We start from the raw sequence: 26,554 nt of genomic DNA, 5'->3' as shown, positions 1-26,554 counted from the left end.
AACTAGGTTTTAAAACTTTTTTTCCCCCCCACAAGCAGTTACACTTCCACCACCATTGCTTCTCTCATAGATTTTAGTTCAGGATTCTTTCATTCCCATATAATAGTTATCTCTGTTTTTGCCCGTAATTATTAGGTAATCGATTTAAATCGTCTAAATCGAATTAAACACATGTTTGGTGAACATGTTGTAGTATTTTTTTATTTATTAATTTTTTAAAATTGCAGATGTTAATTATCATGTTTTCCCCTATCACATATCTCCCAGGCTTCATACAATTGTAAATACTGTATTTAACAGGGGAATAAAATAAAATAATAAATAAATAAATTTAAATAAATAAATAAATAAAATCTCCCGGTGGAGAAGTTCGGCGGTGCCATGCAGTCATTGGTCAGTTCGCGCTTGCGTCGTGGCGCGGTGACGTTTTTCTCTGTCCCAGAATGCAGTCTGGTAAACAGACATGGAAGCACCAGGTGAAGACCTCCACAGAGGCTGAGCACTAAACTCGCTCTTTTCCACCGTCTTCTGTCTCCTTCACCCTGTGCATCCAGTTGATATATATCAGCCAGGTGTCAGACTTACGTCTACAGGATCCAGAGCCTTGGTAAGTGTGAAGCTGTTGTCGATATGTGACCGCGGCTAATGACTTCTGCTGGGCTGTCAGGCTGCTGTCAGCTTCCTCGCTGGCGCTAGTCATGGCTGGCTAACGTTAGCCAGCTAGCAGGCTAACGTTAGCCATCAGTGCTGTTTAGTAACGTTTGTACCAGTCACAGACCCACACTGGATTAAGCTTACTGTCATGACACAACGGCTAATAGACATTTGGTCTGTTTTCAAATACCGTATTTCCGGTGAAGGTTAATGTTGTCTTTTTTTATTCAAAAAAATAACTACGATAGTGTAATTAGTGTCGAGTAGAAGTGGCAGCAATTCTAGCCAATACAAATTCTGGTTCCTGCGTTCTCTCTTATCTATGTGTCAGAGTTGCACCTGTCTGCCAATGACAACAACTGTTTTTCTAAAGAAATGACATAATGGTATGTTCTTCCACTCATGGCCTTTAACGTACTCATTTCGTAAAGTCAAAACCACAACCGAACTAAGGCTAAGCTACGGGTACTGGTATGTTTATATTCCGTAAGAATGTTATTAACATTGTTCCTAACCGGTATAGGCCTTTTCAGTGAATCTATATAAAGGTGGAAATCCAGCATAACCAGTTCCCCATTCCAATCATTGTGATAATTGGATCATATCTTTTCTGTCTGAATGTCATTTTATTTTTCATGTTTTTATGTAGCTTTTGTTATTTAGCCACCCAGTTGAGAAAGATAAAAACAACAAAAAAAATAAATTAATTAAGCAGATAACACAACAGATGACATCGGCTGCTGCCATCGTAAACATAATCTTACATGCTGGTCAGAAGTCAGTATTACTGATGTTCAGATGATATATTAGTGTATTCTAGGCAATTTTTCGGATATAATGATAAACGTGTTATAAGCCCGTATTAATACTGTGACACTGTAGAGGCCAGCGGATATAATGGTGGCACTAGCTCTTTGCCACTTTATCAGTGTTGGCATTTATGAAAAAGAGATGTGAGAATTGTCTGTTAGTATTGTTTGACAGCACATGCATACAGAATCAAATGTAATACTAATATTTTAGTTCTGCTGAAACTTTTCCCTTCTGCATTGTCACAAGTCAGAATTTTTGTTGCTGTCGAAAGGTTAAATAGCATGTTCCACAGTCACCCATATGCCAGCGTTTACATAATACTCTGTAATTGTTTCCCACTCTAACTTATTGAAAGTTAACAGGAAAGTATTGACTTTTAGATGTCTATACATGTTGATAGATAGTCTATATGTATTACGTGTTGTCGAATGTGAGAATAGCGCAGATAGTACTGTGGTGAATTTACACTGAGTGACTGTGTCCTGTGTCCTCAACCTTCCAGCCAGGCAGCTTGTTCACCTAAACCACACTAACTATTAACAATTAATAATCTTCTGCTGTGAGCTAGATGTGAGAAGAGAAAACACTGGACAGTCTCCCGACCTGACTCTCTGAACATTTTCCAGACTTGATGTGTGAAAATAGTTTTGGACTGCCACTTTTGCAGCAGTAAGATTCTTATTTTTCTTTCTGCTTTTGCTAAAAGTTGTTGTGTATATTAGCAGTACACATTTTTTTTTTAAAACCTGTAGCACCAGTAAATCCTGGAATTCAGGTCTCCCTGCAGTGAATTTATTTTGATTCTGTCCTCATTATAACAAATTTGTGACATTAGATAACTTAAACTTAAGAAGTGTGGTTTAGTTCTGACAGTATTTAGGTTGTAAGTTTTAAAGGGCTGCATCAAAACAAGCAAAACAACATTCGATTAACAAATGTAAAGTTGGTGGAATCCATATGGTACAGTACACTACTGAATAAACAGCAATATGCCTTAAATGTATGAAGACAACAAAAACAATAAAAATGTCTACATGTCTTTAAAATGGATTCCTGTAGATGTATGTGTTGCTTTACTAAGTTGATCACTAAGGGGGCAGGAATGAAAGTGTTTTTTACACATAATTCAAAAATTCCACCTACTACCTTTAGAAAGGAAAAGGTGTGGTATAGTTACATCTTCCCTCAATGCATGTCTGTGTATGTCTCCAGATTTCCTATCCAGTGTGTGTGTGCCAGCCAGGAATCACCCAAACTGATGTGGATCATCTGATTGAGTTTAAAGATAAATTCCTTGTTTCTTGTTTTGCCAAGGTAAGATCTTGCTGCTGTTCATTTCAAAACTCTATTGACATGTGGTGGTTTTTTTACGTTTCCTCAGCTGCAGAATAATCATACCTAGCCATGTAGTACTTCCATCACAACGGCCCAACACTGAATACAGTTTCTATTGTAAAGTATTCAGTATCAAGGAAGTGTTGCTTAATGAGACTACAGCATCACTAGGTTGCATCTGAGGATATGCTTTATACTACTTGTATTGGGTTTTAAGATTCGTTTTTTTTTTTTTTTTTTTTTTTTTACTATATGTGTATGAATTGTTTGAATTTTAAAAAAGACCAGCAGTGCAGCTGCCCCTCGGTAAGTATCAAGGAAATTACACAAATTGTGTAATTTCAAGACTTCTATGTTGGACTGCTTAGTGTTACAGAGGTCTTCATTTTTACAGCATCTGTTCTCTGTATGTTGCTTAAAAGATTCAACATCAGCAGGCTGATCCAGCGTCCGCTAATCTGCTTTGTTCTGTTCTTTGAACTCACAATAGATTTTGATTAGAATCACTGGATTAAATCATCTGAGATGATTACACGCTCCTGCTGTGTTTGACCAAGTGGCAAATTTTGCGCTAGAAAATGAATCCAACATGGAAGTACTAGATAAATAAATGGCCATTTGAGACTGGCCCCAAAAGCAAGTCAATCTTTACAGGCTGTTATGTTAAAATGTCCAAGTAAATGACGGTAAGACATCTTTATAGCCTGGTACAAATAAACAGTTTATGCCTCATAGACAGGTAAGCCTCTTTCATAATGCATGGTCACTTTGATTGGCAGGTGTGTGTGGTACAGCTTAATCTAGATGTTTGTGCTTCAGTTTTGGTGAGTGAAATTCTAGTGTTTTATTAGTCTGTTACTTAGTAGTAATAAGCAGATATCTCTGTCTGTGCGTTCCATCTGTACAGCAGGGCTGTTCCTCGTAATACCAGTAAAAATCTTTACATGTCAAAAAAAAAAAATGTGTCAAAACATCAGCAATATAGCAACACCATGCATTTGCATCCTTCAGTGTGCACAATAACAAAGAAAGGCCAGGCCTATCTGAGAGTGAGAACTGTATATCAGTCTCTGATGGTGATTTTAGTCAAGGTAATTACAATCTATATGTCAGGAAAAGCAAACAGTGGATGAAGATTACTGATGTAGCTATGTTATAGCTGGTACAAGGTCTCTTGGTGACAATATTGTGCAGGCTCTTGATGCTTTACAAGGTTAAGTTAATTGAGTTATTGTTAAATTAAGGTATTAAGCAGTTATTTTATGATTTAAATTTTCTTTTGGCTAGTTTTGGTTTACATTTGCACTGGAGTGCTACTGTTGCTGGCACCTTGTTTCAACATATTAGCACTTCAATTAGGCAGTCTGTCATCAGTGACAGTAACTCGTTAGAAAAGGGTGGAAAGTGCGCTTTGTTTCGTTTAAAAAAAAAAAAAATAATTAATGGTACTGCCTGCAAACTGCAGTAATTAAAAAGAAAAAAGTATTCAGTATTTTTTAATAATGTCATAAATATTATCTCAGATATCCTGGAAGTATTCTGAAATAATAATGAGGCCAGCTAGCATTAGCTGATAACTTATTACTTTACCCTTTCATTCACATATGGGAGTTTCTGTCTCTAAAAACAATAATGACATCATGATTGCTTGTTCCATCTTTATATACAGTCTTACAGTCTGGACATAGGTATTGATTCTGGAAACAAAGATAAACTCAACAAAAGCTTGATATGACTTGAGGACCAGTGGGAGTGTTCAATTTTTCACCTTACTAGCCCTCTCTTCTGTGAGAGGGCAATCTGGAATTAACTAAGAGTATTTACTTAAAGGTGATTTCATAAAAACAGCAAGAACATGAGGAGGAGGTCACGTAAACTGAAATTGTTTTTTTGTTTGTTTTTTAATGCGCTTACAGAGCAAAATAAACCATAAGGTAATGTAGCCAAGTAGAGTAGAAATGTCTGCTGTGAATCACGATGTAAAACTGAAAGGGACAGGATCTGAGTCCCCCCCAAAAAATCCTAAAGAACATAAAACTAGGGAAGACCAGCTGGGCTGGACTTTGCTCCAGTTGAAGAGTTGGCTCTATACCAAAATATCAATCACCTTATACTGGAGTGTATAGAAAGGGGGATCTCTTCCTCTAAGCCACAGACAAGATGCAGCAGTTGTGACCTCTTTCAGGTACAGTAAACTTGACGTTCTTGTTGTGTATCAGAGGCATGTTGTCACTACCTTTGTGATGTTATTGCTTTTACTCACAATTGTTTCAGGGTAGTTTCAGAAAATGTCAGCACACTCGGCTACTAATATATGGTGCTAATAAGTTACATATGCAAATTATTTCCTCTCCAGTGAAGCAGTAGTTCTCTAAAATTAATGAGTGAGGGTACGTGAAAGGATGACGGTAATCACACAGACCTCTTCCTCTTGAAATGCTCTTGTTATGATCAGTGCACTGATTGTTAACTGGTTCTTCCCACAAGAATGTCACAGTTATGCTGGGCAGAGTTCCTGAACCTACACTATTGCGATCATTTTGCTTTGACCTTACAGATGTGATGCTATGGCAACAAAGGCAACAGATGTTTTGAAGAAATGAGAAATCTGGGGGCACGTCAAATAACTATATCCAGTTAAAACATTAAACCAACTGGCATCAAGGTTGTTAAATTGACATTATTGTAGTTTCAGTCTTTAAAAATGCTCTTCATCATAATGTTTGAGCACACACACACAGCCAGCATACTCAGGATGAGGTTTTTAATTTGCCTTTAAATGAATGATGGTAAAATTCTACTTTCAAACAGACTTTTGAGGTCACAATGTACTAATACTGTTTTTTTCCTTCCTTTGTTTGCTCATTTTGTCTTTGCTTTTATTTATTACCATTTTGTGCTAAAAGCACAGAGAAGTTTTAAATTTTCTTGAACTATTTGAGCTCCTCATCACAACGTGTGAGCACCTGATTGATTTGACGACGCAGAAACCGATCAGCATTTGCTAGGCGATAGCAGTCAGGAAGACTGACACCAGTTGATACTGATGTTCATCTGATAATATCAGTGCATTCCTACACTAAACTCTGTACTTGAGAAGGCGAAGGCCATTTTTGTCTAAGGCTTTTTTGAATTCTTGCTAAATTGGAGTAAGAATTTTAGGTAGAGGGGTAAAATGGGTACACAGTCCAACACTGCATGATTAATATTAAAGAGGAAATGCCACAACAGATGAGATGTGCCATTTGTAAGTAATTTCAGTCAGTGTGTTACACCGTCTTTACAAGACGTCTGTACTTTTCTAGGTTTTGTTTCTGGCAAGAATGTAAAAGGATCCCAGTTCTTGTTTTGTTTCTTTTTTTTTCTCTCTCCTTGTTCGGCTTTACTTAGGCGAGCACATGCTGTCTGGGTGAATGAGAAATGTTTCATTTTGAAAGTGAAAGTAAACTTGGTAGATTATAACAGACTTTGCAAATCTGAAATGCTTAGAAATTAAAGGGTTTGTGCATGTCATTCAGAAATCTCTGAAGTCTTGCATTAATACATCTTAGACATGTGTTTAAATGGAATATAATGTAACTGACCATAATCCTTTTACACAAAGTCAATATCTCTAAATGTATTTTTCTCATATTCTTCAGTATATTGGGAAGCTAATGCATACATTCTAAACATAAAGTCATTATAATATAGTATTTCACTCGTAAGTCACCAGTAGAAATTCGATATATTGATCAGCACAGCTTTATGGCTGATATATTTAAGATGTTAAAGCTCACATTTTCTTAGTACGGGAAGAAAACAAAGAATCGATCATTAATTATAAATATGTCATGGTGCAGGCATCTTCTATTGTCACACCCACAATTACAAAAAAAGTATTTAGTATATCTTACAACTGTTTATATTGAGTCAAATCTCAAAACCGATCCTTATTAACTAATAACTTGTGCATTAAATTGGTATTATTACTGTTGTTGTTCATTTATAACCAATCACAAATTTGCCTCAAAGCACTGTATTTGATAGCATCGTTATTCGCAAGTAGAGTGTACAATTATTAAATGTAATTTAAATTTCTAAACGTTAGCTAGTGAGTGAGCCACAGCCAAGGGAACCAGCAGCCTTCAGCTGAATCGCCAGCCGGCCTATTTATTCGACGTTAAACAGTATGTTGTGTAAGCTTTGTACTTGTAACGTCAAGTTACCTCACAGGGCGATTTTTTTTTTCCTGAGAGGCGGGTTTGCTGAAAACAACACGCGTATGCCCGTGTCAATCAGTGTAAAAGTCCTCCTATCCCGAGCTCTACCAGCGCTGACTCTCGTGTTGTTACATTGTAGCGGAAAGAATGTCGGAAAGGGCCGAGGATGACGTCAGGGGGGAACAGCGCCGAGCGGCCAGGCAGCAGCTGAAGCAGCAGCAGATCCAGCGGGGAGAAGGCTCCACAGCAATGGCGACTGTTGCGGAGCGGAGATCGTTGCCTAGTCCAGAAATAATGCTGGGACAGCCTTGGAGCAGCTGGGTCGACGCCGCCAAACTCCACGGCAACGACGGTGAGTTCCCCAGCGTGCCGTATGTTTGCGAGGAAGCGAGGTAGAGCGCGACAGTTGCCAGTCCTGTCTTTTTTTTTTTTTTTTTTTTTTTTTTTTTGCCGAGTGCATGCAGTTTTCGGTTGAATATGAAGAAACGCTACTGGTAGCAACAGCACGGGCAGGGAAGCAAGTGCAACTATTCATTTGTGTGTTTCGGATCGCCTCATTTTTTAGGTGCTGAATCGGAGGAAAGTTTTAAAGACTTCGGGAAAAATCGAGAAGCCATGCGTTTGTGCAGAGAAGGTGAGTGTTTTTTTTCCCTCTAGGGCCAAAGGTGTATTTTGGTTATGGGGGTTAATACGCATACATACATTCACTCACGCTAACATGGATTCAAACACTTTACTCGCGTCGTTCTGCAAAACATATAGTAAAACAAGCGCACCCGGATATAATCAGTCAGACGTGTCGGTAATTCATGTGGTGACATTTGCACATGAACCTAAAATAACTTAACGATTAGCAACTTGGACTTGCTGACTAAAGTGATAATGTGTATTTCATTGGGTGGTGTGTTAAAAGGACTTTTTTTCGCATCCATATTTCTCCCATTTTGCAAAACTTCCACCATGTTTCACATCTCTCCCCTTACCTTAAGACAACATTGATGTTTGTTGCTAAGAGAAATGCAAAGTATAAAGAAGTTAAAAAGTTACTTCGTAAGCATAGCTCTGATTTTTCGAAGCAAAAGCCAGCATAATACTGTTCAACTACTGCTGTTAAAACAGCAAGTTGGACTTTTTGTACAATATATTTAAGTTAAAATGTTAAGTTACGTTTTTGCTTACTTCAGTTTAACAACCAACATATGATGTTAATAATTTAACTGTTTATTAAGAAAAATACTTAAAAAATATTTTACAAAATGTGGAATTTAAAGATATAATTTATTGGCCTTTTAAACCACCAACCAATATGCATGAGCTATTCATGTAGGAAAAATATAAAACCCTGAATAGGATAAAAACAATCAACCAGGCTACACTGATTAAAATCTTGATATGACTGTTGTTCTGCTAGTATGTGTGGTTATTCCAGGGTTAAAACATAGTAGGTTTAGCTAATAAACTCTTGAAGGACAATTGTAAAATCATGGCAGAGGGCATCATCTTAAACAGGAGCTAAAGCTCAAAATGTACAACACACACATTGCCTGGCTTCTGAGCTAGAGAGAGGTGTTTCAAAGCAGTTTGTACTGCTGTTTTATTTTTGGAAACACCTCGATTAGCTTTAGCTGATTGGGCCTGCTGGCAGGCCTTGATTTAGAATGAATTTCATCACAAAGGTAAATCGTTTTAAAAGTAAAATTGCATTTTGTTTACTTAAGACTACTGTGATGCTTAAGTTTCCAAGCTGACATATAACACGCCAGACCTCAAGATTGAAATAAGGATGAGTCTGCTGGCGAAAAGAGCTGAGGACTAACCTGTTCATTTGAGGCACAAGTAAATCAAGTGATGAATCAACTTTGTCACTGTGGTGATACGGTGATTGTAAGCTTAGCTTGTTCTATGAAAGGCGTTATGCCGAGCTAATGATGTGCACTGTCTTGAGTTATTAGTTAGGCAGTCTACTTAAAAGTGTATACCTATGGAGATGACATGTTTGTTCTTGTGTTCTAAACATTTCAACACGATGTAGTTACTTTCTAAAAAGGAATTTTATCTCCTGCTGACGGAGAAACAAGCAGGGCATGTCATGTATGACCTTGCTGTTAAGGGGCAGTTACTGCAGTAGGTAGGCCACCAAGATTAAAATGCATTCTTTTGTTTAAGCTTCTTTTCAGAACTAAATGTGGGCTAAAAATAATAATCTCTGTTTTGAAATTGTTTTTACATGTATCATTTTGGTCAAGAGAAAACGGTGCTAATCAAGCAAAAACCGCAAGAAGCTCCTTTAGACGTCGACACCATCAATAATTCTCTGGCCAGCTTTGAATCATTCGCTGTGGTGTGCTTAATCATCAAAGAATTTAACAGGTTTCTGACCTAGGTGATTCACATTGTGAAGGCACAAATGTTAAATTTTAGTAGTTCTCATTCTCATCGTTGTTAAAGCGTTGATCTACATATTGGATGGACAGTATTTTTAAGTCATGTCACATACACCTACAATGTAACCTATATAAGTGGCAATTGCTGTAGCCAGCATTCGAGCTTGCATGTGATGGGTTGTTATTTGCCTTGCGGTCGTGCCCTCTTGTTTTATATGTGGTGCCAGCCATGATGGTGACCGATAAGACAGCTCGGACGTTTTTCCCTCCCTGGGTCAAACATATTTGTCTGTCAAGTTTTTCCACTTATTTGAACATTTCCTCACATCTATACTAATAGTTTCGGAAGTCTCCATCCAGGAATTTGCTAAAATCTGCAATTTCTTATATTGAGGCGATGATGATTATTCTGTCACTTATAAATTCAAAAACTGGAGTGAAAAAGTGCGCAGAAACACATTGGAAGATTTGACAGTAGTAAACAGGCCAATCACTATAGTTGTTGGCTGCATCAGTTTGACATGTAGTTACATTTCTCAGGAAGTGATCGTCAGGAAACTGTGTAGGTTACATCATAACATTGAAGATTTAAGACAGAAGTATAAATTCATCTTAAGGCCCAGGGTTTGAGCCCTCACAGACTGATGATGTTACCTGTTTAGTGATTGTGTGCCAGAGGTTGGCCACTCAAAATGGTATATACAGGAATAGGACGGCAGGTTTGGGCATACCATGTGATATTACCTTGATGGCTCAAAAACATATTTGTTGTTTGGGGCATTTTATGTTGCACTGTTTACTTTCTGCATGGTCAAGGCTGAGCCATTCATGTGAATTGAACATCTTCTCGGCAGTGGCTTTAAGAAGTACTAATTCACTTGCTTTTGACAAGCAGCAACAAAAACGAACACAGTATGAACAGGTGATGAATAGATGAACACATTATATAGCATTTGGTTCACATTAGTGTTTTTTTTTTCTCTTTCCTTCCTTTGTTTATTTACTTTTTTTAAATGTTTTCAGGCTTTCCCCCTTAACCCAGAGTTTAACGTCACAACACAATGAACTGTGGGTATTTCCCTCAGGGAGCGTTTGTAGAAATGCACTGTGAGCATAAAGGGCTCAAAAAACCTGAGAGAGCCCTTGTGTGTTTGAGAGTTTAACAGTGGGACAGCCCTAAGGCCTCACTGTCTTAGTAGTAATGCACTTTGAAGTCACACTTTGAATGAGTGTGGAGATCGGCGGTTCAGCCTCTCTTCTTTTTTGGCACATTAGTTTGTCCCACACTTGTGTCATCATTGCATATCCAACTTTATTTGGTTTTCCTCCTTATGTGTTGAATAAAGGAGGGGGTTTATTGCAGACTGCTTCACAGAGGACTTCTCTAATATTGCCTTTTTTGTGTGTGTGTGTGTGGTCAGCAGAGTGTCCTATGTGCTTGATGCTATGATGCTCACATGCGTTGGGCAGATAAGGGAATAGTTTGAGTAGGAAAATGAAGTAAGTCGTATGCTGGGTTAGCCACCAGCTTAAACCGAGTTGAATGCTTACGGGAGATAGTTAGATGCTGCTCTCTATCGCTGTCAACAAAACACAAAGTGATAGATTATGTCTCGGAAAATTTCTGTCCTGTGTAGAGTTCATGAAACTTGGAGAATCAGCGCCAAAGTGCAATGGAGTGGTTTTGATGGTACGAGACGTAGGACACCACTAAGTCACTGTATCTTTTCATTTGTCAACCATTTAGAACATTTTTCCGCATAAAGGACAGAGACAGAATGCTCATCTGAAATTCAAGGTTGCGGGGTCAGTTGACATTTGGCTGTCATGAAACATGTCTTTATCATGTTGCGGCGTCTGTCAGTGACTGTTGTTTGTGTCATAGGGCTCATCAACACATGCTGCTCGTGGCAGAAGTTTGTCTTCATAGAAAGCCTGTGTGTGTGCGCGTGCGTCTGGTAGGGGTATTACAAGTGGATGACTACATCGCTCTGCCATGACTCACCACCAGATTCCTCCTGTGGCGTTACTGCCATTCTACTGCACGCAGATGAATAACACGCACACACACAGATTGTAAGAATGTATGGTACCGGATGACTGATGAATTCATCATTCTGTCACGCTGTTGATAAATTTTACAGTGCCGCTGTCACAGTCAGGGAAGCTGGGAAATGTAGTGCCACTGTCAGCCACAGGTCAGATGCAGCCAGCATGTGCGCTACTCAGCGGCAGCCAGAGCTGCTACGATTGCACCTAGATCGTTCATCACTGCCACGGATGAGGATGCTGAAATTAACTGGACTCTCATTCTCTTCCCCTGCCTTGTGCTCTCAGGCTCTCTCTTCCTCCTCCTTCAAGCGTAGGTCCTTTGCTCACTGCCTCTTTGTCTCGCAGAGGCCTCAGACGGCTTCTCTGTTCGTTTACTGCAACTTTGTTCCCGTTTTGCGCTCTTTTTTTCCTTTTGGCTTAAATTCACTGTTCTGTCTTATTTCTTGTCTAGAGTGACTTTCTTTCTCTCTGTCCTTAACACCTCATGTTTGAAAAAGAAGAAAATGGAGGTTGAGAGGAGGGCAGACACAGTAGCGTTGGAGCACTTTTGAAGTCGGACAGTTTTAGCAGTAAAGGCCATTTAGTGCTACGGCACTGAACGTGGAGTAGCAAAGCTGTATAGCATGTCTGCTTTCATAGTTGAGCATCCCATTAGAAAAATACTAATGAAAAATACTGCACGTGAACTGCAGCAGCAGTTTGGAAACGAGTCTTGCTTGACCTTGCTATTGATCCAGTGAGGAAATGTGGTTGGATGCTGCAGTTCCTGTCCTGTTTCAGTAGATTTGAGAGAAAGGCAGTTTTAATGAAAAATACACAGGAAGTTATTGATTTGGCAAATATGTTTGCTCTCTCATTATATCTGCAATTTGCTACTTGGATAAGCAAATTGGGTATATACAGAATAGAATTAAAATAGATGTGTTGAACATAGAATTTGCCTACGCTAGCATTTAGCTATTGCTTTGATGGTTTGTCCTTTTGCAATTGGCAACGAGTGAATACTCCATGTCACATTTTACCACTTGTAATTCACATGCCTTTGTCCATTAAGTGAGGATATTTTCCTTCCTCTTTGTAGCAAGCAGATACTTTGAAAGCAAGTCTTTTTGGTCCATTGCTGTTGAAGGAGACACTTGGCAAAATAGCTTCAGACAATTGACACACATTAAGTAGCATTGGACTTGTCAATTCATCCACACACGATTGCCTCTGACCTCCTTGAGAGAGAATCTGCCAGGTACATCTTTTATACGGTCTTTGCTTAATGGCCCTCATCCCTTCAAGACTTGGCCAGTGATGTTTGGAGAACCCTTGACAGTCCTGGCGGAGCATATTGGAGAGGGGCTCCACTTCTCTGCTCTTGTATCCTCTCCTCTGCTCATCTCATCATAACGCCCCAGGCAATCTCTTAATTAGCCTCCTTAATTAGGTGGTTTCTGGTTCTCTCCGCCAGGGTAAATTTTGATCACATTCTGCTGAGAAGCAGCACTTCCCTCTGATTCGCCTTGGAGTGGCTTTAAAGCGTGAGGTTTGTCATTGGGCAGAGGTTCTCGAGCTGAAGACACCTTTGCATTTTTCCTTTTTATGGTTTTCTTTGTATTTGTATTTCCCGTTTTTAGAGTTTTATCCAGGTTTTATCCAGGAAGAAATGCATCATGATCTATGATGTTATGTGCATCAGCATTTTAATTTTAACCCTATACTGTCATCTTCATGGAAATATGACCTGACCTTAGGGATCAGATTTCACAAGGTGGTAACCTACATGACTAGTTTAGTTAAGCTGGGTTTTAAGCATTTCTGTACACCTGGGACAGCCAACTTTTACATCTTGAAAAACACCATAAATAACTCCATTTAGTCTGCCTGACTGCAAAAATAATTCATTCTTTATAGGTTAATTTCGTAATTACTTTTACCAATTAATTGGTCAATTGAGCTTTAAAAAACATAGTCATTAAAAGAAAAATTCATAGCCTTAAAATGTTTTTTTGACATTTCAACCAGGGGTCCAAAACTTGTTTAGTCTTCTATGAAACGAATATGGCAAAAAAGATTTTTCCATTTTCTTTTTTTTCATTTTGTGTTAAGTATTTTGTTGGACTGGTGGAAAAGGTAATTAAATAATCAAGCCATGTTTGACAGAGGAAACCTCAAACAAGCGTTGCGACCTGGGCAAGTTTGAGAATGACATTTGGACCTTTTGCAAAACTGCCCATTCTCAGAATATCTGGTAGTTTCCCTTGGTAGCTCAGAGTGTGGCATTCCAAAAGGCAGGCTTTCTTTGTTTCTTAATAACAACATAGAAAGCACTAAGGGGATAGCACCCACCTTATTAAACCTGATTCCTTTGTGATATCTCCTAATTATTGAGTCAGAAAATGTTGCATGCTCTAAGCCAGTACTGAGTTTGTTTATATCTTGGAAAGGCAACCTTTGGATTGGTGCTTATCACCAGTACTTGTTCTCATGGTGAATAAGGGCTCATAAGTGATCTATATTTACAAATCACTCCTGGGTTGCATGTGTAGACTTTACTTGGCCAAACTGCTTTCCTGAGCTTGTTAATTTTTAAAAATTCCTATTGTGGATTGTGTTAAAAATTGATTTTGTCTAAGCTGTTGAACAAGAGCGCAGTTTCCGAACTTTGCCTCTGTAAACCACCACAGTGGATTTCTAATAAAGCAGCACTGTGTGATATATGTGTAGGCTCTTGCTACAGCAGTGCTTTACATAGTTTATCTATTTCAAAGGTTCAAAAGAAATTGGACAGTTAACTGATATGCAGTTTCATGGCCAGGTGTGGTCTGTTGCCCTGTTGTTTCATTTTAAATTAACAATATAAAAGGCTAGGAGTTGTTTTCAAGTGTTAAATTAGCATTTAGTAGTTGTTCACGAGTATTCTGACCAGCGAGGCGTCATTTAGGAATGAATGTTGATAAGATTTTGTTCACACCTGCTTCAGTCTTTATCGGTTTCAGTTTTCTGTGTGCAGAAAAAGCAGGTTTACACAGGTTTTTATTATCTCAGTCACTAAAACAATACTGCCTCCTACTGTCTGTACTGGAGGACATTGAGGCAACAAAGGACCTCCTGACTCTTAAAGGCCAAACAGAGCAGTTTCTTCAGGTCACTGCCCTCAATGCAGATTAGTAGAACACAAGCCACTGCACACACCCTCAGCATGGAAAGTATGTAGCTCCAGAAGCACCTCAACTCTGGCTACTTTATAGGTTCTCTCACTGACTGGCTGAAAAGCAGATATTGACTTTAATGTATTATTTATAATCTGAAAATGTTATAATTATGTTAGTTTGTCCACTTAACTTTGAGACAGTGAAATGTAGGAGCTATGTAAAAGAATATCTACCATTGCTAAATGGGTGGGGCAGTATTTTGTACCACTTGAATTTAACTTGAGTCTACATTTATGACACTGTGATTACTAAATTTCCTTTTCCGCTGCGATGGAGTAGAAAAGGACAACTCTGAAAATGATGGCCTTGTTCACACATTTATGGATCTTACTGTATGTGCTAGGCAATAATTCAGAATTGCTGTTAAGGCTCAGCCAAGAACGTATTTTCTTGTGGTCTGCTGCGTTTGTCTATTTACTCCTCGGCGCACTCCCCAACAAATGCACATTAAATATAAAACAAACTAAGCGGTTGATGTTTGGTTGCACATTGAACAGTGTGTATTTTGCAGAATCTGCTGCCAACTGTGGCATCGGTCACGCTTTTATTTATTCTCCTTGAGTTGAGCTCCATCTGCTTGTATCTTCCCATTTACAGACATGTCCATATTTGGCCAGTGTCCCGCACAGGACGACTTCTACCTGGTGATGTGCAGCCACTGTGGTCAGGTAGTCAAGCCACAAGCCTTTCAAGCACACTTTGGTAAGTGATACACACGCACACACACACGCCTTGATATATCTATATATTCAGTTATTTTTCATGCAGCTGGGGTGCAGAGCTAGATTTCCTAGATTCAAGTAGTAGCAGTAATCCACTACAACAAGGAGGTGGCTGTTGCTGCAGATGATCAGCAAGGTTGGGGAATAAAGAATTGGGGGGAACTCTATATCCATACCCAGAGTAATGTGATGTTTCTTTGATTAACACACTCCTAGTAGTACTTCTTCTCTCTGTGTACCCCCCACCCAGTTTTCGACTCCACTCAGTAGCCTATTTATTTAGTGTTTGTGTGTTCAAAATTCCTGTGTTAATATTTGACAGGTCTCTCTCAAGTCTTTCCAGTAGTGGGCTGTTTTAACAGATAACAGCTCAGATAAGATTTCTAGTACTGTTAAGACAATAAGCTGGGGATGTTTCAGTGCACAGATTTCACCTGCTTAGTATTTAAGCTGTGTCTTTGAGTACTGTGCTGAATGAAAGTAAAGAAAAGTACAAAACTTGGATCTTGCTGAACTTGAGTGTTCGCAAATTCCCACAGCTACAGAAAGAAGTAGGCTGTCTGTTTTCACTTTAACTCACTTCCTGAAACAATAAGAAGTAGAATAGCACCTCTTTTGTCTTGTTGTGTAGGAATGCTCCTTTAATGTACGAGAATTTTATTATTTTTAATGGCCACTAAATACCTGGAAGTGTCTGGTGTTCTCTGAAGTGCAGCAGCAATTACACTTATCAAGGTCAACCACAAGAGGGAGGTATAGCAGCATGTGGCTTCTAGGGTAAAACTGTCCTTGGAACTGTGTGAACGTCACTCAGAGACTTCTCCATCATTGTTAAACAGTATAGATATACGGGTGTGTCTGAAATACAGTCTCTATTTTGAGGTGTCAGGGGGTTTTGAAGGAACTGTAGATAAACACTGGATGGCAGTGCCAAGTGTAAAGTAAAACAATCATTATCAGAACGTGTGGCTTTACTCCATATACAGGGTCGCATTGTTAATGCAGACTGTGCTCGGCTTGATCCATGGTGTAGAAGCACCCAGAGGTTTACAGTGATTTCATCATGTTTCTTGATATTTGTTTCTTCAGCTGTTTGCTGCTGCTGATTCTTCCTGTGAACAGATTGTCTGTAGTGTGTTTATCATAATGAATGCACCAGTCTCTTTTTCATCTTTTGCAACATCTTTAAGTTCTGTTCTTAAAATCAGGAGGTGAAGCTAAACCCAAAGATTCCCCGTCACAGTAAATCTTCCGATTTGAGCTGCTGCATGCAAAGAATTACTTTTTTTTTTTTTTAAGAAGCTTTTAAACCATGCAATATCAAAATTATTTTTTTTTTAAAAAGTTTCACTTAATGAACTTATTGCATCAGCTATAACCACAGAGTCTAAATCTAAGTGAAACTCTGTAGCCATGGTAGTATGTGTGGCCATACAGAGCAGCAGTGCTCTTGCTGTGTTTTACCCCATGTCCTCTCTGTGATGTCATTATGGGAGGACCCCGTGCGGCGTTAACGCGGGGAAAAGGCACTGATCTCGGCACCATTGAGATGGTCTCAATATGATATTAGCGTGCTTCTTTGAGCCCATCTGTCTCCCTTTAGGTGTCTGTGCTTCTCGGCTGAGGCTGAGCCCAGCAGGGGTGACACTCACCACAGAACGGGAAGCTGCTGCTTTGCCTGGCATTTTATGCATTCGTTTATGAACTTGTCTAAGAAAGACTTCTCAGAGATCGAGACATACAGAATTTTGCACTCAGTGTCTTGAGCTCAAATGGTAAAAGAAGGGAACCACGGTGGATTTGAGTTTCTTGTTAACTCAAGGTTTTAGTTTTACCTTTGTTTTTTTTAATAGGTTACACTTTGTCTTTACTTAAACATGATGCCTGTGGAGTTTGTAGTAAGGCCATCACACTTCTTGATTTTCTTTCTTTCTTTCACTTCTGCAGGCTGGGATTCCCCCATGCCACTGAGCCAGCTGTTTGATAATATGAAACATGATATTAAGGCTCCTCCTATGTCTTCTGTCTGTCTGTCCTTGTTTTTCCCTTACCTTTTTTCCTCCCTACATCAGTTTTGACTACCATTGGTGCTGCTGTTGGCTTGTTGTTTTGTAGACAGAGCACAACTGTCTCACTTGGATTTCTTGGTGTGAGTTTGTGTGCAGAGGTTCACTGTTGACTGGGACAGGACAAGACAGTGAGAGGAAGTGGGAGGGAGGCAGTGAAAGAAAAGCTGTTGGGTTGTTTGGCTTCTTAGAAGTGGGAGGGGAAAATATCTTGAGTGTAGGTTGAATGGGTATGGAGGAGAGCCCCCTAGGTGTGGAGAGGGCACTCTTAAAAGCAATTTTTTTCCTTTTTTCTCTCAGAAAGCAGAAGTTAGAAGATTAAGAGTTAGAAGCTTGTGTGTGTGTTCTTGAGGAATATAGCTGAAGGCAAATGGGAGTGGTACCTTTCTTGAGCATTCGTATCCTTTGTAGCCACTCCACTTTTTTGGAGCACTAAGCCTGTTTGTTGTTACCTGATGACAGTGAGTTTTGTCCCACAACCCACTCCCCAGCTTTATCATGTAGTTAGTTAGAATCACACAAAATGGGACTAAATCAAAAGACAATTGAGAGGTGACTGCACACATAAGCATGATTAGTTTGGGGCAGAGGGTCTAGGTGACCTTACTTAGCAGAAGACCTTTCATGTTACTGTTAATTTTTTTTTTTTTTTTTTTTTTTTTTTTTTTTTTTACCATTTAAATATTTTTTTCTATAATCCTGGTGGTTTTCATTTGGCCAAAACCTCTTTCGTGGAGGTGCCTGTTTTTATTTATTTATTTATTAATCATGCAGGAAAAACACTGGTGACAGTAGCCAGCTGACACAGGTCCTTGGTAGAAAATTACTAATGCTTCTGGTGCTGATGTTGTGCACCTTTTTCTCTCATTTTTTTTAAGCATGCAGTTATTTTCTGTCCTGTCTTTCATTGCTGCTGCTCAGAGTTAACTGTGAGTGTTGAGTCAAATGTTTATTTGCCGTCTCTCTTCTGAAATTCTTGTTAGTCACCTTTGTCTGTCTTGTTTCTCTGTATGTCCTTCAGCTGCCTGCAGTTGCTTTTGCTCACATGCAGCTTCCAGCAGGAGATTCTCTCCATGTCAGATGTTTCCTCACTGCTGAAAATTCTCAGTTTGGTTTAGGTGAGGGAGCTCCCTGGATTGAGCGTGATCGAGGCAGGGCGTATGACACCCACGCTCACGTCTGTCAGTCTCTCTTTCTCTACGTGTAATCAGAGCAGCAGGAGTGTATGTCGGTCTGTGTCACCCAGAACGCCCACTATTTCTGTTAGAGAGCTGCTGCTTTTGCCGAGATTCAAATCTCTCTGCTTCATGCTTCCAGTCATTTCTGAATTAAAACAAAAATCCTTCATGATGTTTTTGTCTAGCTTTTTCTTTTTAATTGTTTATGCAGTGACAGCTAATCAACCTTAAACTATGAAGTGCTTGTGTAGTGGTGACATTGGGACAGCAGCTTTTGTTGTACGCTGTTACTAAAAATAGGATGTGATGAGAGCCTTCTTTGAAAGTAGATCTGTAATTGTCTTGTGTAAATGTGTAATTGGTGGGATTCGTGTTCACACAGGGTTTGTTCATTTTGGAAAGCAGTGTGCTTAAAGACAGCTAGATTTGGATTTAAGCACATGAGCATTCCCCCCCCAGTTCTATTTTTGTCTTTCCATCCACAACTAAGCATCACTCTAACCTTTTCTGCTGTCTTACTGCCTTTCATCAGTTTGCACAGCAGCTGTTATAAGAAGCTCAAGCAAGAAAGAAAGCTCTTGACCTGTTGGCCAGTTCTATTTCAAGATGCAGCGCATGAATCACCAATACTGCTTATTAGCTGTTCAGCTAACATGCTCACAGCTGTTAGAGGGAGATTTTTAATGTTTCCATTTCTCTTTTTTTTTTCTTTTTTTTATGAGTCACAACTATGTTTAGTTCTATAGTACTGTTGGATTATAATTAGTGTGTTAACTATTATGTTTTAATGCCTGTTTGGTTTGTGTTATCATTTTAGAGAGAAGACACAGTTCGGCCAGCAAGCCAGCGTCCACCTCGCCGTTTCCTGCGTCTGTCAGGAACCGGAGCAGCGGCAGTGGAATTGGGCCCGGGATGGGCTCGGTGTCCGTAGCTGCAGTGGCTACCGGAGGCGTCCTTGGTCGACCTTCAGCTGCTAGCTCAAGCTTATCCTCCTCTTCATCATCGTCCTCCAATCCCAAACTTGTCAAACCAGCCAAAGAGAAGCTGCCAGGCGTTCAGCGAAGACCCCCCTTTGCCCCCTTCAGGATGAACCAGCCAGAAAAGATGTAAGTTTCACTCTGCACAAGTGCAGGGTTGTTACAACCACATTTCTGGCAGACATACTAAAGTCTGATTTAAAAAAAACAACAACTTTGAAATGGAGACTACTTGTAATAGTTTTTGTAGCAATACTAGTGGTTAAAAATAAGGTACTACTGCTTATTGCTGGTTTATGTGGCAGTCAGAGCTATTTGCCTTTACTGCTTGTTTCTCTGTAGAAATCTGATTCAGACATTTATACACTAGTATTGATTTTGACCTTTTTCTTCTTTTGAAGGTGTTTGATATATAGCGGAACATATTAGTAGTGATTGTCTTCGCAGGACCATCCATATGTCCACATCTGTCTCTTGCCATACACTTGTCACTGGCTCACTGTTTCTAACCCTCAGCTTCCTCCTCGCCACCCTTTTCATCGCTGTCATCTTCTCTTCCAGCCTTCCAGCTGTCAAGATGGACAAGATGCATCCGAAGCCGGACACGCCAGCTAAGCCGGCGCAAGCTCCATCTGCCCCCGCCACCACCTCATCCTCCTCTACATCCTCCTCTAGCACCACTGTGAGCTCCAACACTACCACCATCACGACCTCCTCATCAGCCCTAAAAGCAGGCCTTAACTGTCCCTCCATACCAAAGCCTCCATTACTGGCCCCAGGTCAGATTCCCAATGGCAAGGGCCACCTCACTGTCCTCTCGGAGAAGAAGCAGGACAGCAGCAGTGCGAGTAGCAGACGTCACGTTAACAAGAAAGTCACAGGTCAGCTGGAATGTGGAATGAGGGGGGACTAGTTTGTCATTTTTTCAGAGTATTTAAAAGTCTCATACAGCATTACATGCTTTAGCCTAAAAGTATTTTTTTATAACCTTGCTTTTTAATCTATTAGACCAACCTCCCACTAGTTTCCTGTTTTATTGCCTATGAAAGAGTGTAACTAGCAAACATCATTTCAGAATGTTGTCGGCAGCTTAAACAAAATGTCCCATACATTAGCTTAAAGGGGAAAGGATTACGTAATATTAATGTTTTGCATAACACAACTTGTCCCAAATTATGAAGGTAACAAATGTTTTTTTCCTCCCCCTTTGCTCTGCCATCAGAACGTGAGTTTAATCCAGATATCCACTGTGGCGTTATAGATGTGACATCTCGAAAACCCTGCACAAGATCCCTAACATGCAAGGTAACAAAGTCCCTGCTTTGCACGCTGCACCTGGGCTGTATAAAAGCATTTTTTTTTTAAAAGAGAATTGGGCTGGTAATGCTCAGCAGTTTTTCTTGTTGTCAGCAATGAGGATCAAAGCACACTTGCTAGATTCACAAGATGATCTAACGTGTTCTTGACATACTTGTGGAGGCAGCAAGCTTCAAACCTCTGGGTGAGCGTTTCCCACGGCAGCCACAGGCTGACAATTGAGGGCCGGTGTTTCTAGGACACATGCTGTCAGCTCAGATGGTTTGCCACAAAGAGGAGCACAGCGTAACTCTGAGGAGCCTGTAATGATGAACTCTACTTTGAAATATAGGAAACTACAATGTCTGTGTTTAATGAAAAAGCACAACGCTGTCACTCATTGTGTTTTAATAGAAGTGGAGCGCTTTGGCATAGAGTTCAATTATGTTGTATTATTCTATATAATGTGTAGAATATTACCAAAGTTATTCTTTGCATTTCCGAGGATGGTTGTGATTGACTGCAGTCGAGCCGTGCACGTGTCATGCATGTTGTAAAAATTTGTTAGAGCCAGAGCTGCCAAGTATAAACGGCAATAAAAAAAGGAAATTAAGAGCCGTTCTAAGGAGAACTCTCTGGCTCTTACCATAATGAAAATTCTATTAACTTTATAATGTCTCAACAGACACATTCCTTAAGCCAGCGGAGGGCGGTGCCAGGGCGGAGGAAGCGCTTTGACACATTGCTGGCAGAGCACAAGAACAGAACAAGGGAGCGGGAGAGGGAGCGAGAACTCCACCAAAATCATTCCCAGCAAAACCCCCCTCTCAGGGACCCACACCCCTCTTCCCACCTCACCCCTGGCCATGATGCCCACCAGGTGGCTCATGGAAACGGCCCAGCCCTTGATGCCACTAAGCCTTTGCCAATTGGAAAGCCCAAATTTCACAGCCCTGGTCTTCCACGGTAATTGCTGTGCCACACTTTGATTTTTTGCTGTGCTTGTATTGTGTCTGTGTGTAGCTTTGCTCACACAGGCATGAAACAAACAGTTTCAGTTTGATTCAGCTTTGACGAATAAGGTGAAAATGACCAGCCACAATTTCTCTCCATTACACTAAACAGCAGTCACGGAGGTGGTATTTCTGGAGACTCTGCAGCAGTCCACGAGTCGCTGCACCATCCCCAAACGACCCCCGATGGCTTTTCTAGACCATCCAGTGATGAGGGAGAGAACGAGGAGCGTGAGGACAATGCTGAGAAACTGGACTGTCACTATTCAGGTTATCATCCACGACCGGCAGCTGTAAGTGCACTTCATCTGCAGTTACCCCCAAGGAACTTTCCTTTTTTTTTATTACACTGGTCAAGCCATTAAAGATTACAGTTCTCATCTGTTCTTCCCTTCTATTCCCAGTACTGTACTTTTGGGAGTCGACTGTTTGGGAGAGGCTATTATTCCTTTGACCGGCGATGGGACAAAGTGCGATGTGCCCTCACCACAATGATGGAAAAGCATGTCAACTCCCAAATGTGGAAGTAAGTCAGTCTTGGACTCATCCTTTTTTCTTTTTTTTTAAATTTATGAGTCAAATTAATAATTGCTTAATTTCTGATAATCTTTGCTTAAGGAAAATCCCCTTAGCCTTGGAGAACTCCTCCTCTGTTGCACCCACCCATAGGACAAGCACAAATTCCCACTGTAGCACTCCCTCTTCAGGCTTCCTGGGCCCTCCTGCCACCTTGCCCCAGACTCCTTACAGCCAATCCTATGAGGGCAAGTCAGTGCTCTCCTATGGGACCACCTTAAATGCCCGCAGCTCGCCGCAGGGTGGGGCTGAGCACCCGGCCTATGGCACCACACAAGCCCGACAAGTGTCTTCGTCGCCGCAGATGCCTTCAGCCCACTTGTCCTCATCCTCTTCTTCTTCAGCTCCTTCCCTAACCTCAGGCCGGGTGCCTAAGTCCCGTTCCTCCGGCAGCAGCACTACCAAATCTTCGTCATCTTTTAGGCCCAAGGAGAGCTCGTCTGGCTCCTCCGTAACCATCATCCCCAACACCACCAGTGGAGGAAGCACTGGAGCCAACAATACCAGTAGCGGCGCTAGCTTCAGCTCGGGGAAGAAGAGGAAGAACAGTTCTATCCTCTCTTCATCCCATGGCTCCACTGAATCTTCCTCTTCCAATGCCAACTTCTCTTCCTCCTCTTTTAAGAAGAACTGTGCAAATGTCGGCAGCTCAGGGAGCACCTACCACCACAGCTCATTAGGTCCTTCGTCCTCATCGTCATTATCCTCCTCCCACAGTGGAGTCCACAGTGTGGGGCTTAACTGTGGGCCTACTGTGCGAACAAACTCCCTTAGCCTCAAGGCCGAGCTTTCTGGCAGTTCCGCCGGTGGCTCCTCTGGGCCACCAGCACGAGGTCCTCCCTCGGGGAGCCCTGCAGAGTCCATCAAGCGTATGAGCGTGGTAATGAACAGCAGTGACTCAACCCTTTCCTTGGGACCTTTTGTCCACCACCAATCCTCATCTGACCACCACACCAGCTTTAGTCACCACTCCTCAGACGGGCGCCTGGAGGCCAAGAAGCGCAAAAGCTCTTCTGCCTCCAGTGGCGTAAATAGCGGAGGTGGGGAAGGTGGGCTCGGAGTAGGAGGTGGGGGGCCAGGACCAGGTAGACCCAAAGTGGCCAAGTCACCTGCCATTAACAACATCCATGGGAAGCATGGGCGGAGTATACCAGGGACACCGGGTCTACCCAACAACTCTCATTTACATCAGGTTGGTTTTTGAGACACATTCAGGATGTTTTTATTTTCACTGATTGCATCTTGTGAAAGATTTTGTTCCTTTCTCAGTTCACTGCACTTCAAATTTGGGGATGTGGGTCAAATGTCATCTTAGGCTAAGGATGGATATTGTTAAGATTTGAAGGATACTACATTAAACCATGATTATAGTTCCACATTTTTCAGATATATATTAGGTCACGGCAATTTTCTTATTCTGAACACAGACTAATAAAAGTGTAGTGTATTACTGCAAAATAAATGGCTATGAACACCTCGCAGTTCTGAGCTATCATGCACATAAACTGCATCCTCCAAGCAAAGTGCCCAAGTGGTATTCAGCCATATTCCTTTTTAAAGAACTTTTTTCTTTTGGTCATTTGTTTTTCATGTGAATTATCAAAATCAGTGAAATGAAATATTAAAATATTAAAGAACCTAATGGTTGATATAAACTGAGTAAAGATGAGGAAATTAGGTATTTATAGTATTTTATATATGATGCCAAAAGTATCAGGTGATAAGACATTTCTGATTACATTAAATGGTCTTGCCCGACATTTGAATCTCCCGATTTAAAAAAAAAATAAAGAATGAAATCAAAGAAAGAAGTAATTCTTGTTAGAAATTGAAGCTTCAACTAAAATCTTGAACTACAAAGCTAGTTTATAGACTGATGACTTTACAACCATTTTAAGATTGTTTTTTTTTTCCTCTCCTTTTCCAGCCAAAGGCTCGTCCCTGACAGCGGTGTCCGGCTTCAGTGTATGAAACTGGCAGGCGGGCGGGAAATAATCCAGAGTGGTCCGCATACTGCTCTGGAATGCATGAGGCCTTCTGAAATCAAATCCACATTACTCTCAGCTTCCCACAATCCTCAGGGTGGAGATAATTTGGACTGCCCAATGATGTATATGTGGTCCTTACCGTTTCTCCCAAAGCCATGTGTGTGTGTGAGGTGCGGGCAGGGGGAACTGAATGGGGGATAGCGTGGAGCGCCAGGGATCTAATGCGCAAGCAAAGGATCCCCCCACGCCACTGTTGTCCCAGTATTCTGAGAGGTCTTCCTGTTTGGTCGGAGGAAGGAGGAACAATTGCAACAGCCATCGGTCTCTTGTCCTGTAGTTCAAAGGTCATTGGGTTCAGGTTAAGGGCTGCTGCAACAAGCCGTCATGACACTGAGCAACTGGGGAGACAACGAGCAGATCTCTTCCGTGTTTGTTTAAAAAAAAAAAAAAAAAAAAAGACTGTGTGAGAGTGTGTGTGTGCTTATGTGTGTGTACGAGTAATTTTTCTCATGTCAAATTCTGCTGGACTACTGGAATTTCCAACTTAATTACACCCCCAGCGCCTGATCTCAGAAGCCTTGCAAGCAAAGCAGTAGGAGAAGAAAACTGTTACTTGCAAAAACCTTAAAAAAAATACACACAATCACCTTGTTTCACTTCTTGTTATTGTGATTCTCCCTGGCGACATGTTAAGTTACCTCGGGTAACATGCAGTAGCCTGAGACGAGCCCGTAGGGATGATCTGGTCACTTCTTTTATTACCCGGAATAATTATGCAAGTGTTACCTTTCTATGATTTCTTATGATCTTTTTACACTGAACTACAAAGGGGCTTTGTAGACTTGGTGAAGACGGTTGTGCTTTTAAATGTGAAAAGGACACCTGATGTGCCCATTCGATTGGATCTTTTGTCAGAGAGGGAGAGATCGGTCTCGAGGAAGCCTGTTAATTTTCGGAATCTTTTCAGCGTGCAAAATGATAGCCACAGTAGACCTACCCCCAACTGTGAACAGCACTAAATAACTACTTTCTCCACAGGCACTGCTTTAGTTGTCCACAAAGCAAGCCAAAAAGCTGCTATCAGCTTTGCCAACTACTTTTGTTTTTTTAATTTTTTTTAAGTAAAAGGTGGGCAGTCTTGCTTATGAAGCGGTGATGGCGCATTTGTGGATTGAAGAAAATCTGTGCAAGCTGTATAACTATAGCCACAAGTTACCTACTTTTTACCTATACCGCTGAGTGAATTCCACAGCTGTATGTGGGCAGATGTGAATTGTAATTTTTTTTTTTTTTTTTTCTAAACATAGGGAATCAGGTATGGTACGTCTTAACTGGAGCAAACTTGCACGTCACCTGTCTTCTGTGGGTATGATTGTCCCTCGTGTGTGTAACCACTACCCAAGCTCTGGACGTTACAGTTTGAATGCCTCGCAGTAACACTATGTTCAGAAGAGATTTGTCACAGTAGACGAGGCATTGTACTCTTGTTCCGCTGTCAAAATAGTCTTAAATCAGGCAATACTTGCCCAACTCGTTGGGAAATAGCTTAGGTCGAGAGGTCTCGGGGACGAGCGTTACAGTGTGAGATTCATGGAGATGGCTTCACTAGATCTTAGATCTTTTGGCAACACCTGTTTTATGGAACCTCCACTGATGTCAATTAGTGTGGAAAACCTAGTAGACTTTTTTTTTTAATCTTCAGTTAGCTTTTTTTTTTTTTTCTTGTAGCCTATGTATCAAACAAGTACTGAAGTATCCCTATTTGAGAAAACATATTTTGTTAACAAATTGTACATAGTTAAAATATGTATTTTTGCACAGGCATTTTTTTGTACACGCAGAATTTTTGGTACAATTTTGAAAAATCATTATTTATTTAGTAAAAAAAAAACATTAAAAAAATGATAAAGTCAGAGAACATGACTATTTGAAGTGGTTCACTGCCAAGTCTATATAATGCAATATGCCTATATGTGGAAGCTGAAGCATCTCATGAATCGTGTACTGGGATCCTTTAAGGAAAGAAGTGTTGCCACTGTAGCATGTGTCTGTATGACAGGAAACCTTTATTCACTTTTCAAGGTCTCAATCACATGTG

The 26,554-nt window shown here is 40.6% G+C and overlaps 1 protein-coding gene across 3 annotated transcripts; it reads left to right on the top strand.

Moving 5' to 3' along the window:
- The first annotated feature begins 464 nt into the window (after window positions 1–464).
- LOC116330174 (ataxin-7) lies at window positions 465–26,358 on the top strand. Of its 3 annotated transcripts, none has more exons than XM_039612156.1 (13): window positions 465–607; window positions 2,680–2,781; window positions 7,144–7,356; window positions 7,570–7,638; window positions 15,238–15,342; window positions 19,424–19,712; window positions 20,145–20,464; window positions 20,806–20,888; window positions 21,565–21,845; window positions 22,008–22,185; window positions 22,297–22,418; window positions 22,511–23,660; window positions 24,396–26,358. In XM_039612156.1, exons 3-13 carry the CDS (start codon window positions 7,152–7,154, stop codon window positions 24,411–24,413), a joined length of 2,820 nt encoding a protein of 939 aa, XP_039468090.1. In that variant the 5' UTR covers window positions 465–607; window positions 2,680–2,781; window positions 7,144–7,151; the 3' UTR covers window positions 24,414–26,358. The 3 variants fall into 3 exon arrangements, with proteins under 3 accessions (XP_039468090.1, XP_031608272.1, XP_031608273.1); XM_031752412.2 differs by having other exon boundaries at window positions 22,005–22,185; XM_031752413.2 differs by lacking the exon at window positions 465–607 and adding an exon at window positions 1,877–2,136 and having other exon boundaries at window positions 22,005–22,185.
- The last annotated feature ends 196 nt before the right edge of the window (window positions 26,359–26,554 follow it).

Source organism: Oreochromis aureus, linkage group 5 (genome assembly GCF_013358895.1).
Source record: "Oreochromis aureus strain Israel breed Guangdong linkage group 5, ZZ_aureus, whole genome shotgun sequence".
In the NCBI taxonomy this organism is placed as follows: domain Eukaryota; kingdom Metazoa; phylum Chordata; class Actinopteri; order Cichliformes; family Cichlidae; genus Oreochromis; species Oreochromis aureus.
Note: the sequence above shows the minus strand (reverse complement) of the source record. Positions and strands in the feature narration are given on the sequence as shown.

What these genes read in the sequence shown, in the direction of transcription:
- LOC116330174 (XM_031752412.2), top strand. Translation starts at nt 7,152, where the DNA reads ATGTCGGAAAGGGCCGAGGATGACGTCAGGGGGGAACAGCGCCGAGCG. An exon ending in AGCCTTTCAAGCACACTTTG is followed by an intron (nt 15,343 to 19,423) that starts GTAAGTGATACA and finishes TTATCATTTTAG; the next exon opens with AGAGAAGACACAGTTCGGCC. An exon ending in ATGAACCAGCCAGAAAAGAT is followed by an intron (nt 19,713 to 20,144) that starts GTAAGTTTCACT and finishes CTTCTCTTCCAG; the next exon opens with CCTTCCAGCTGTCAAGATGG.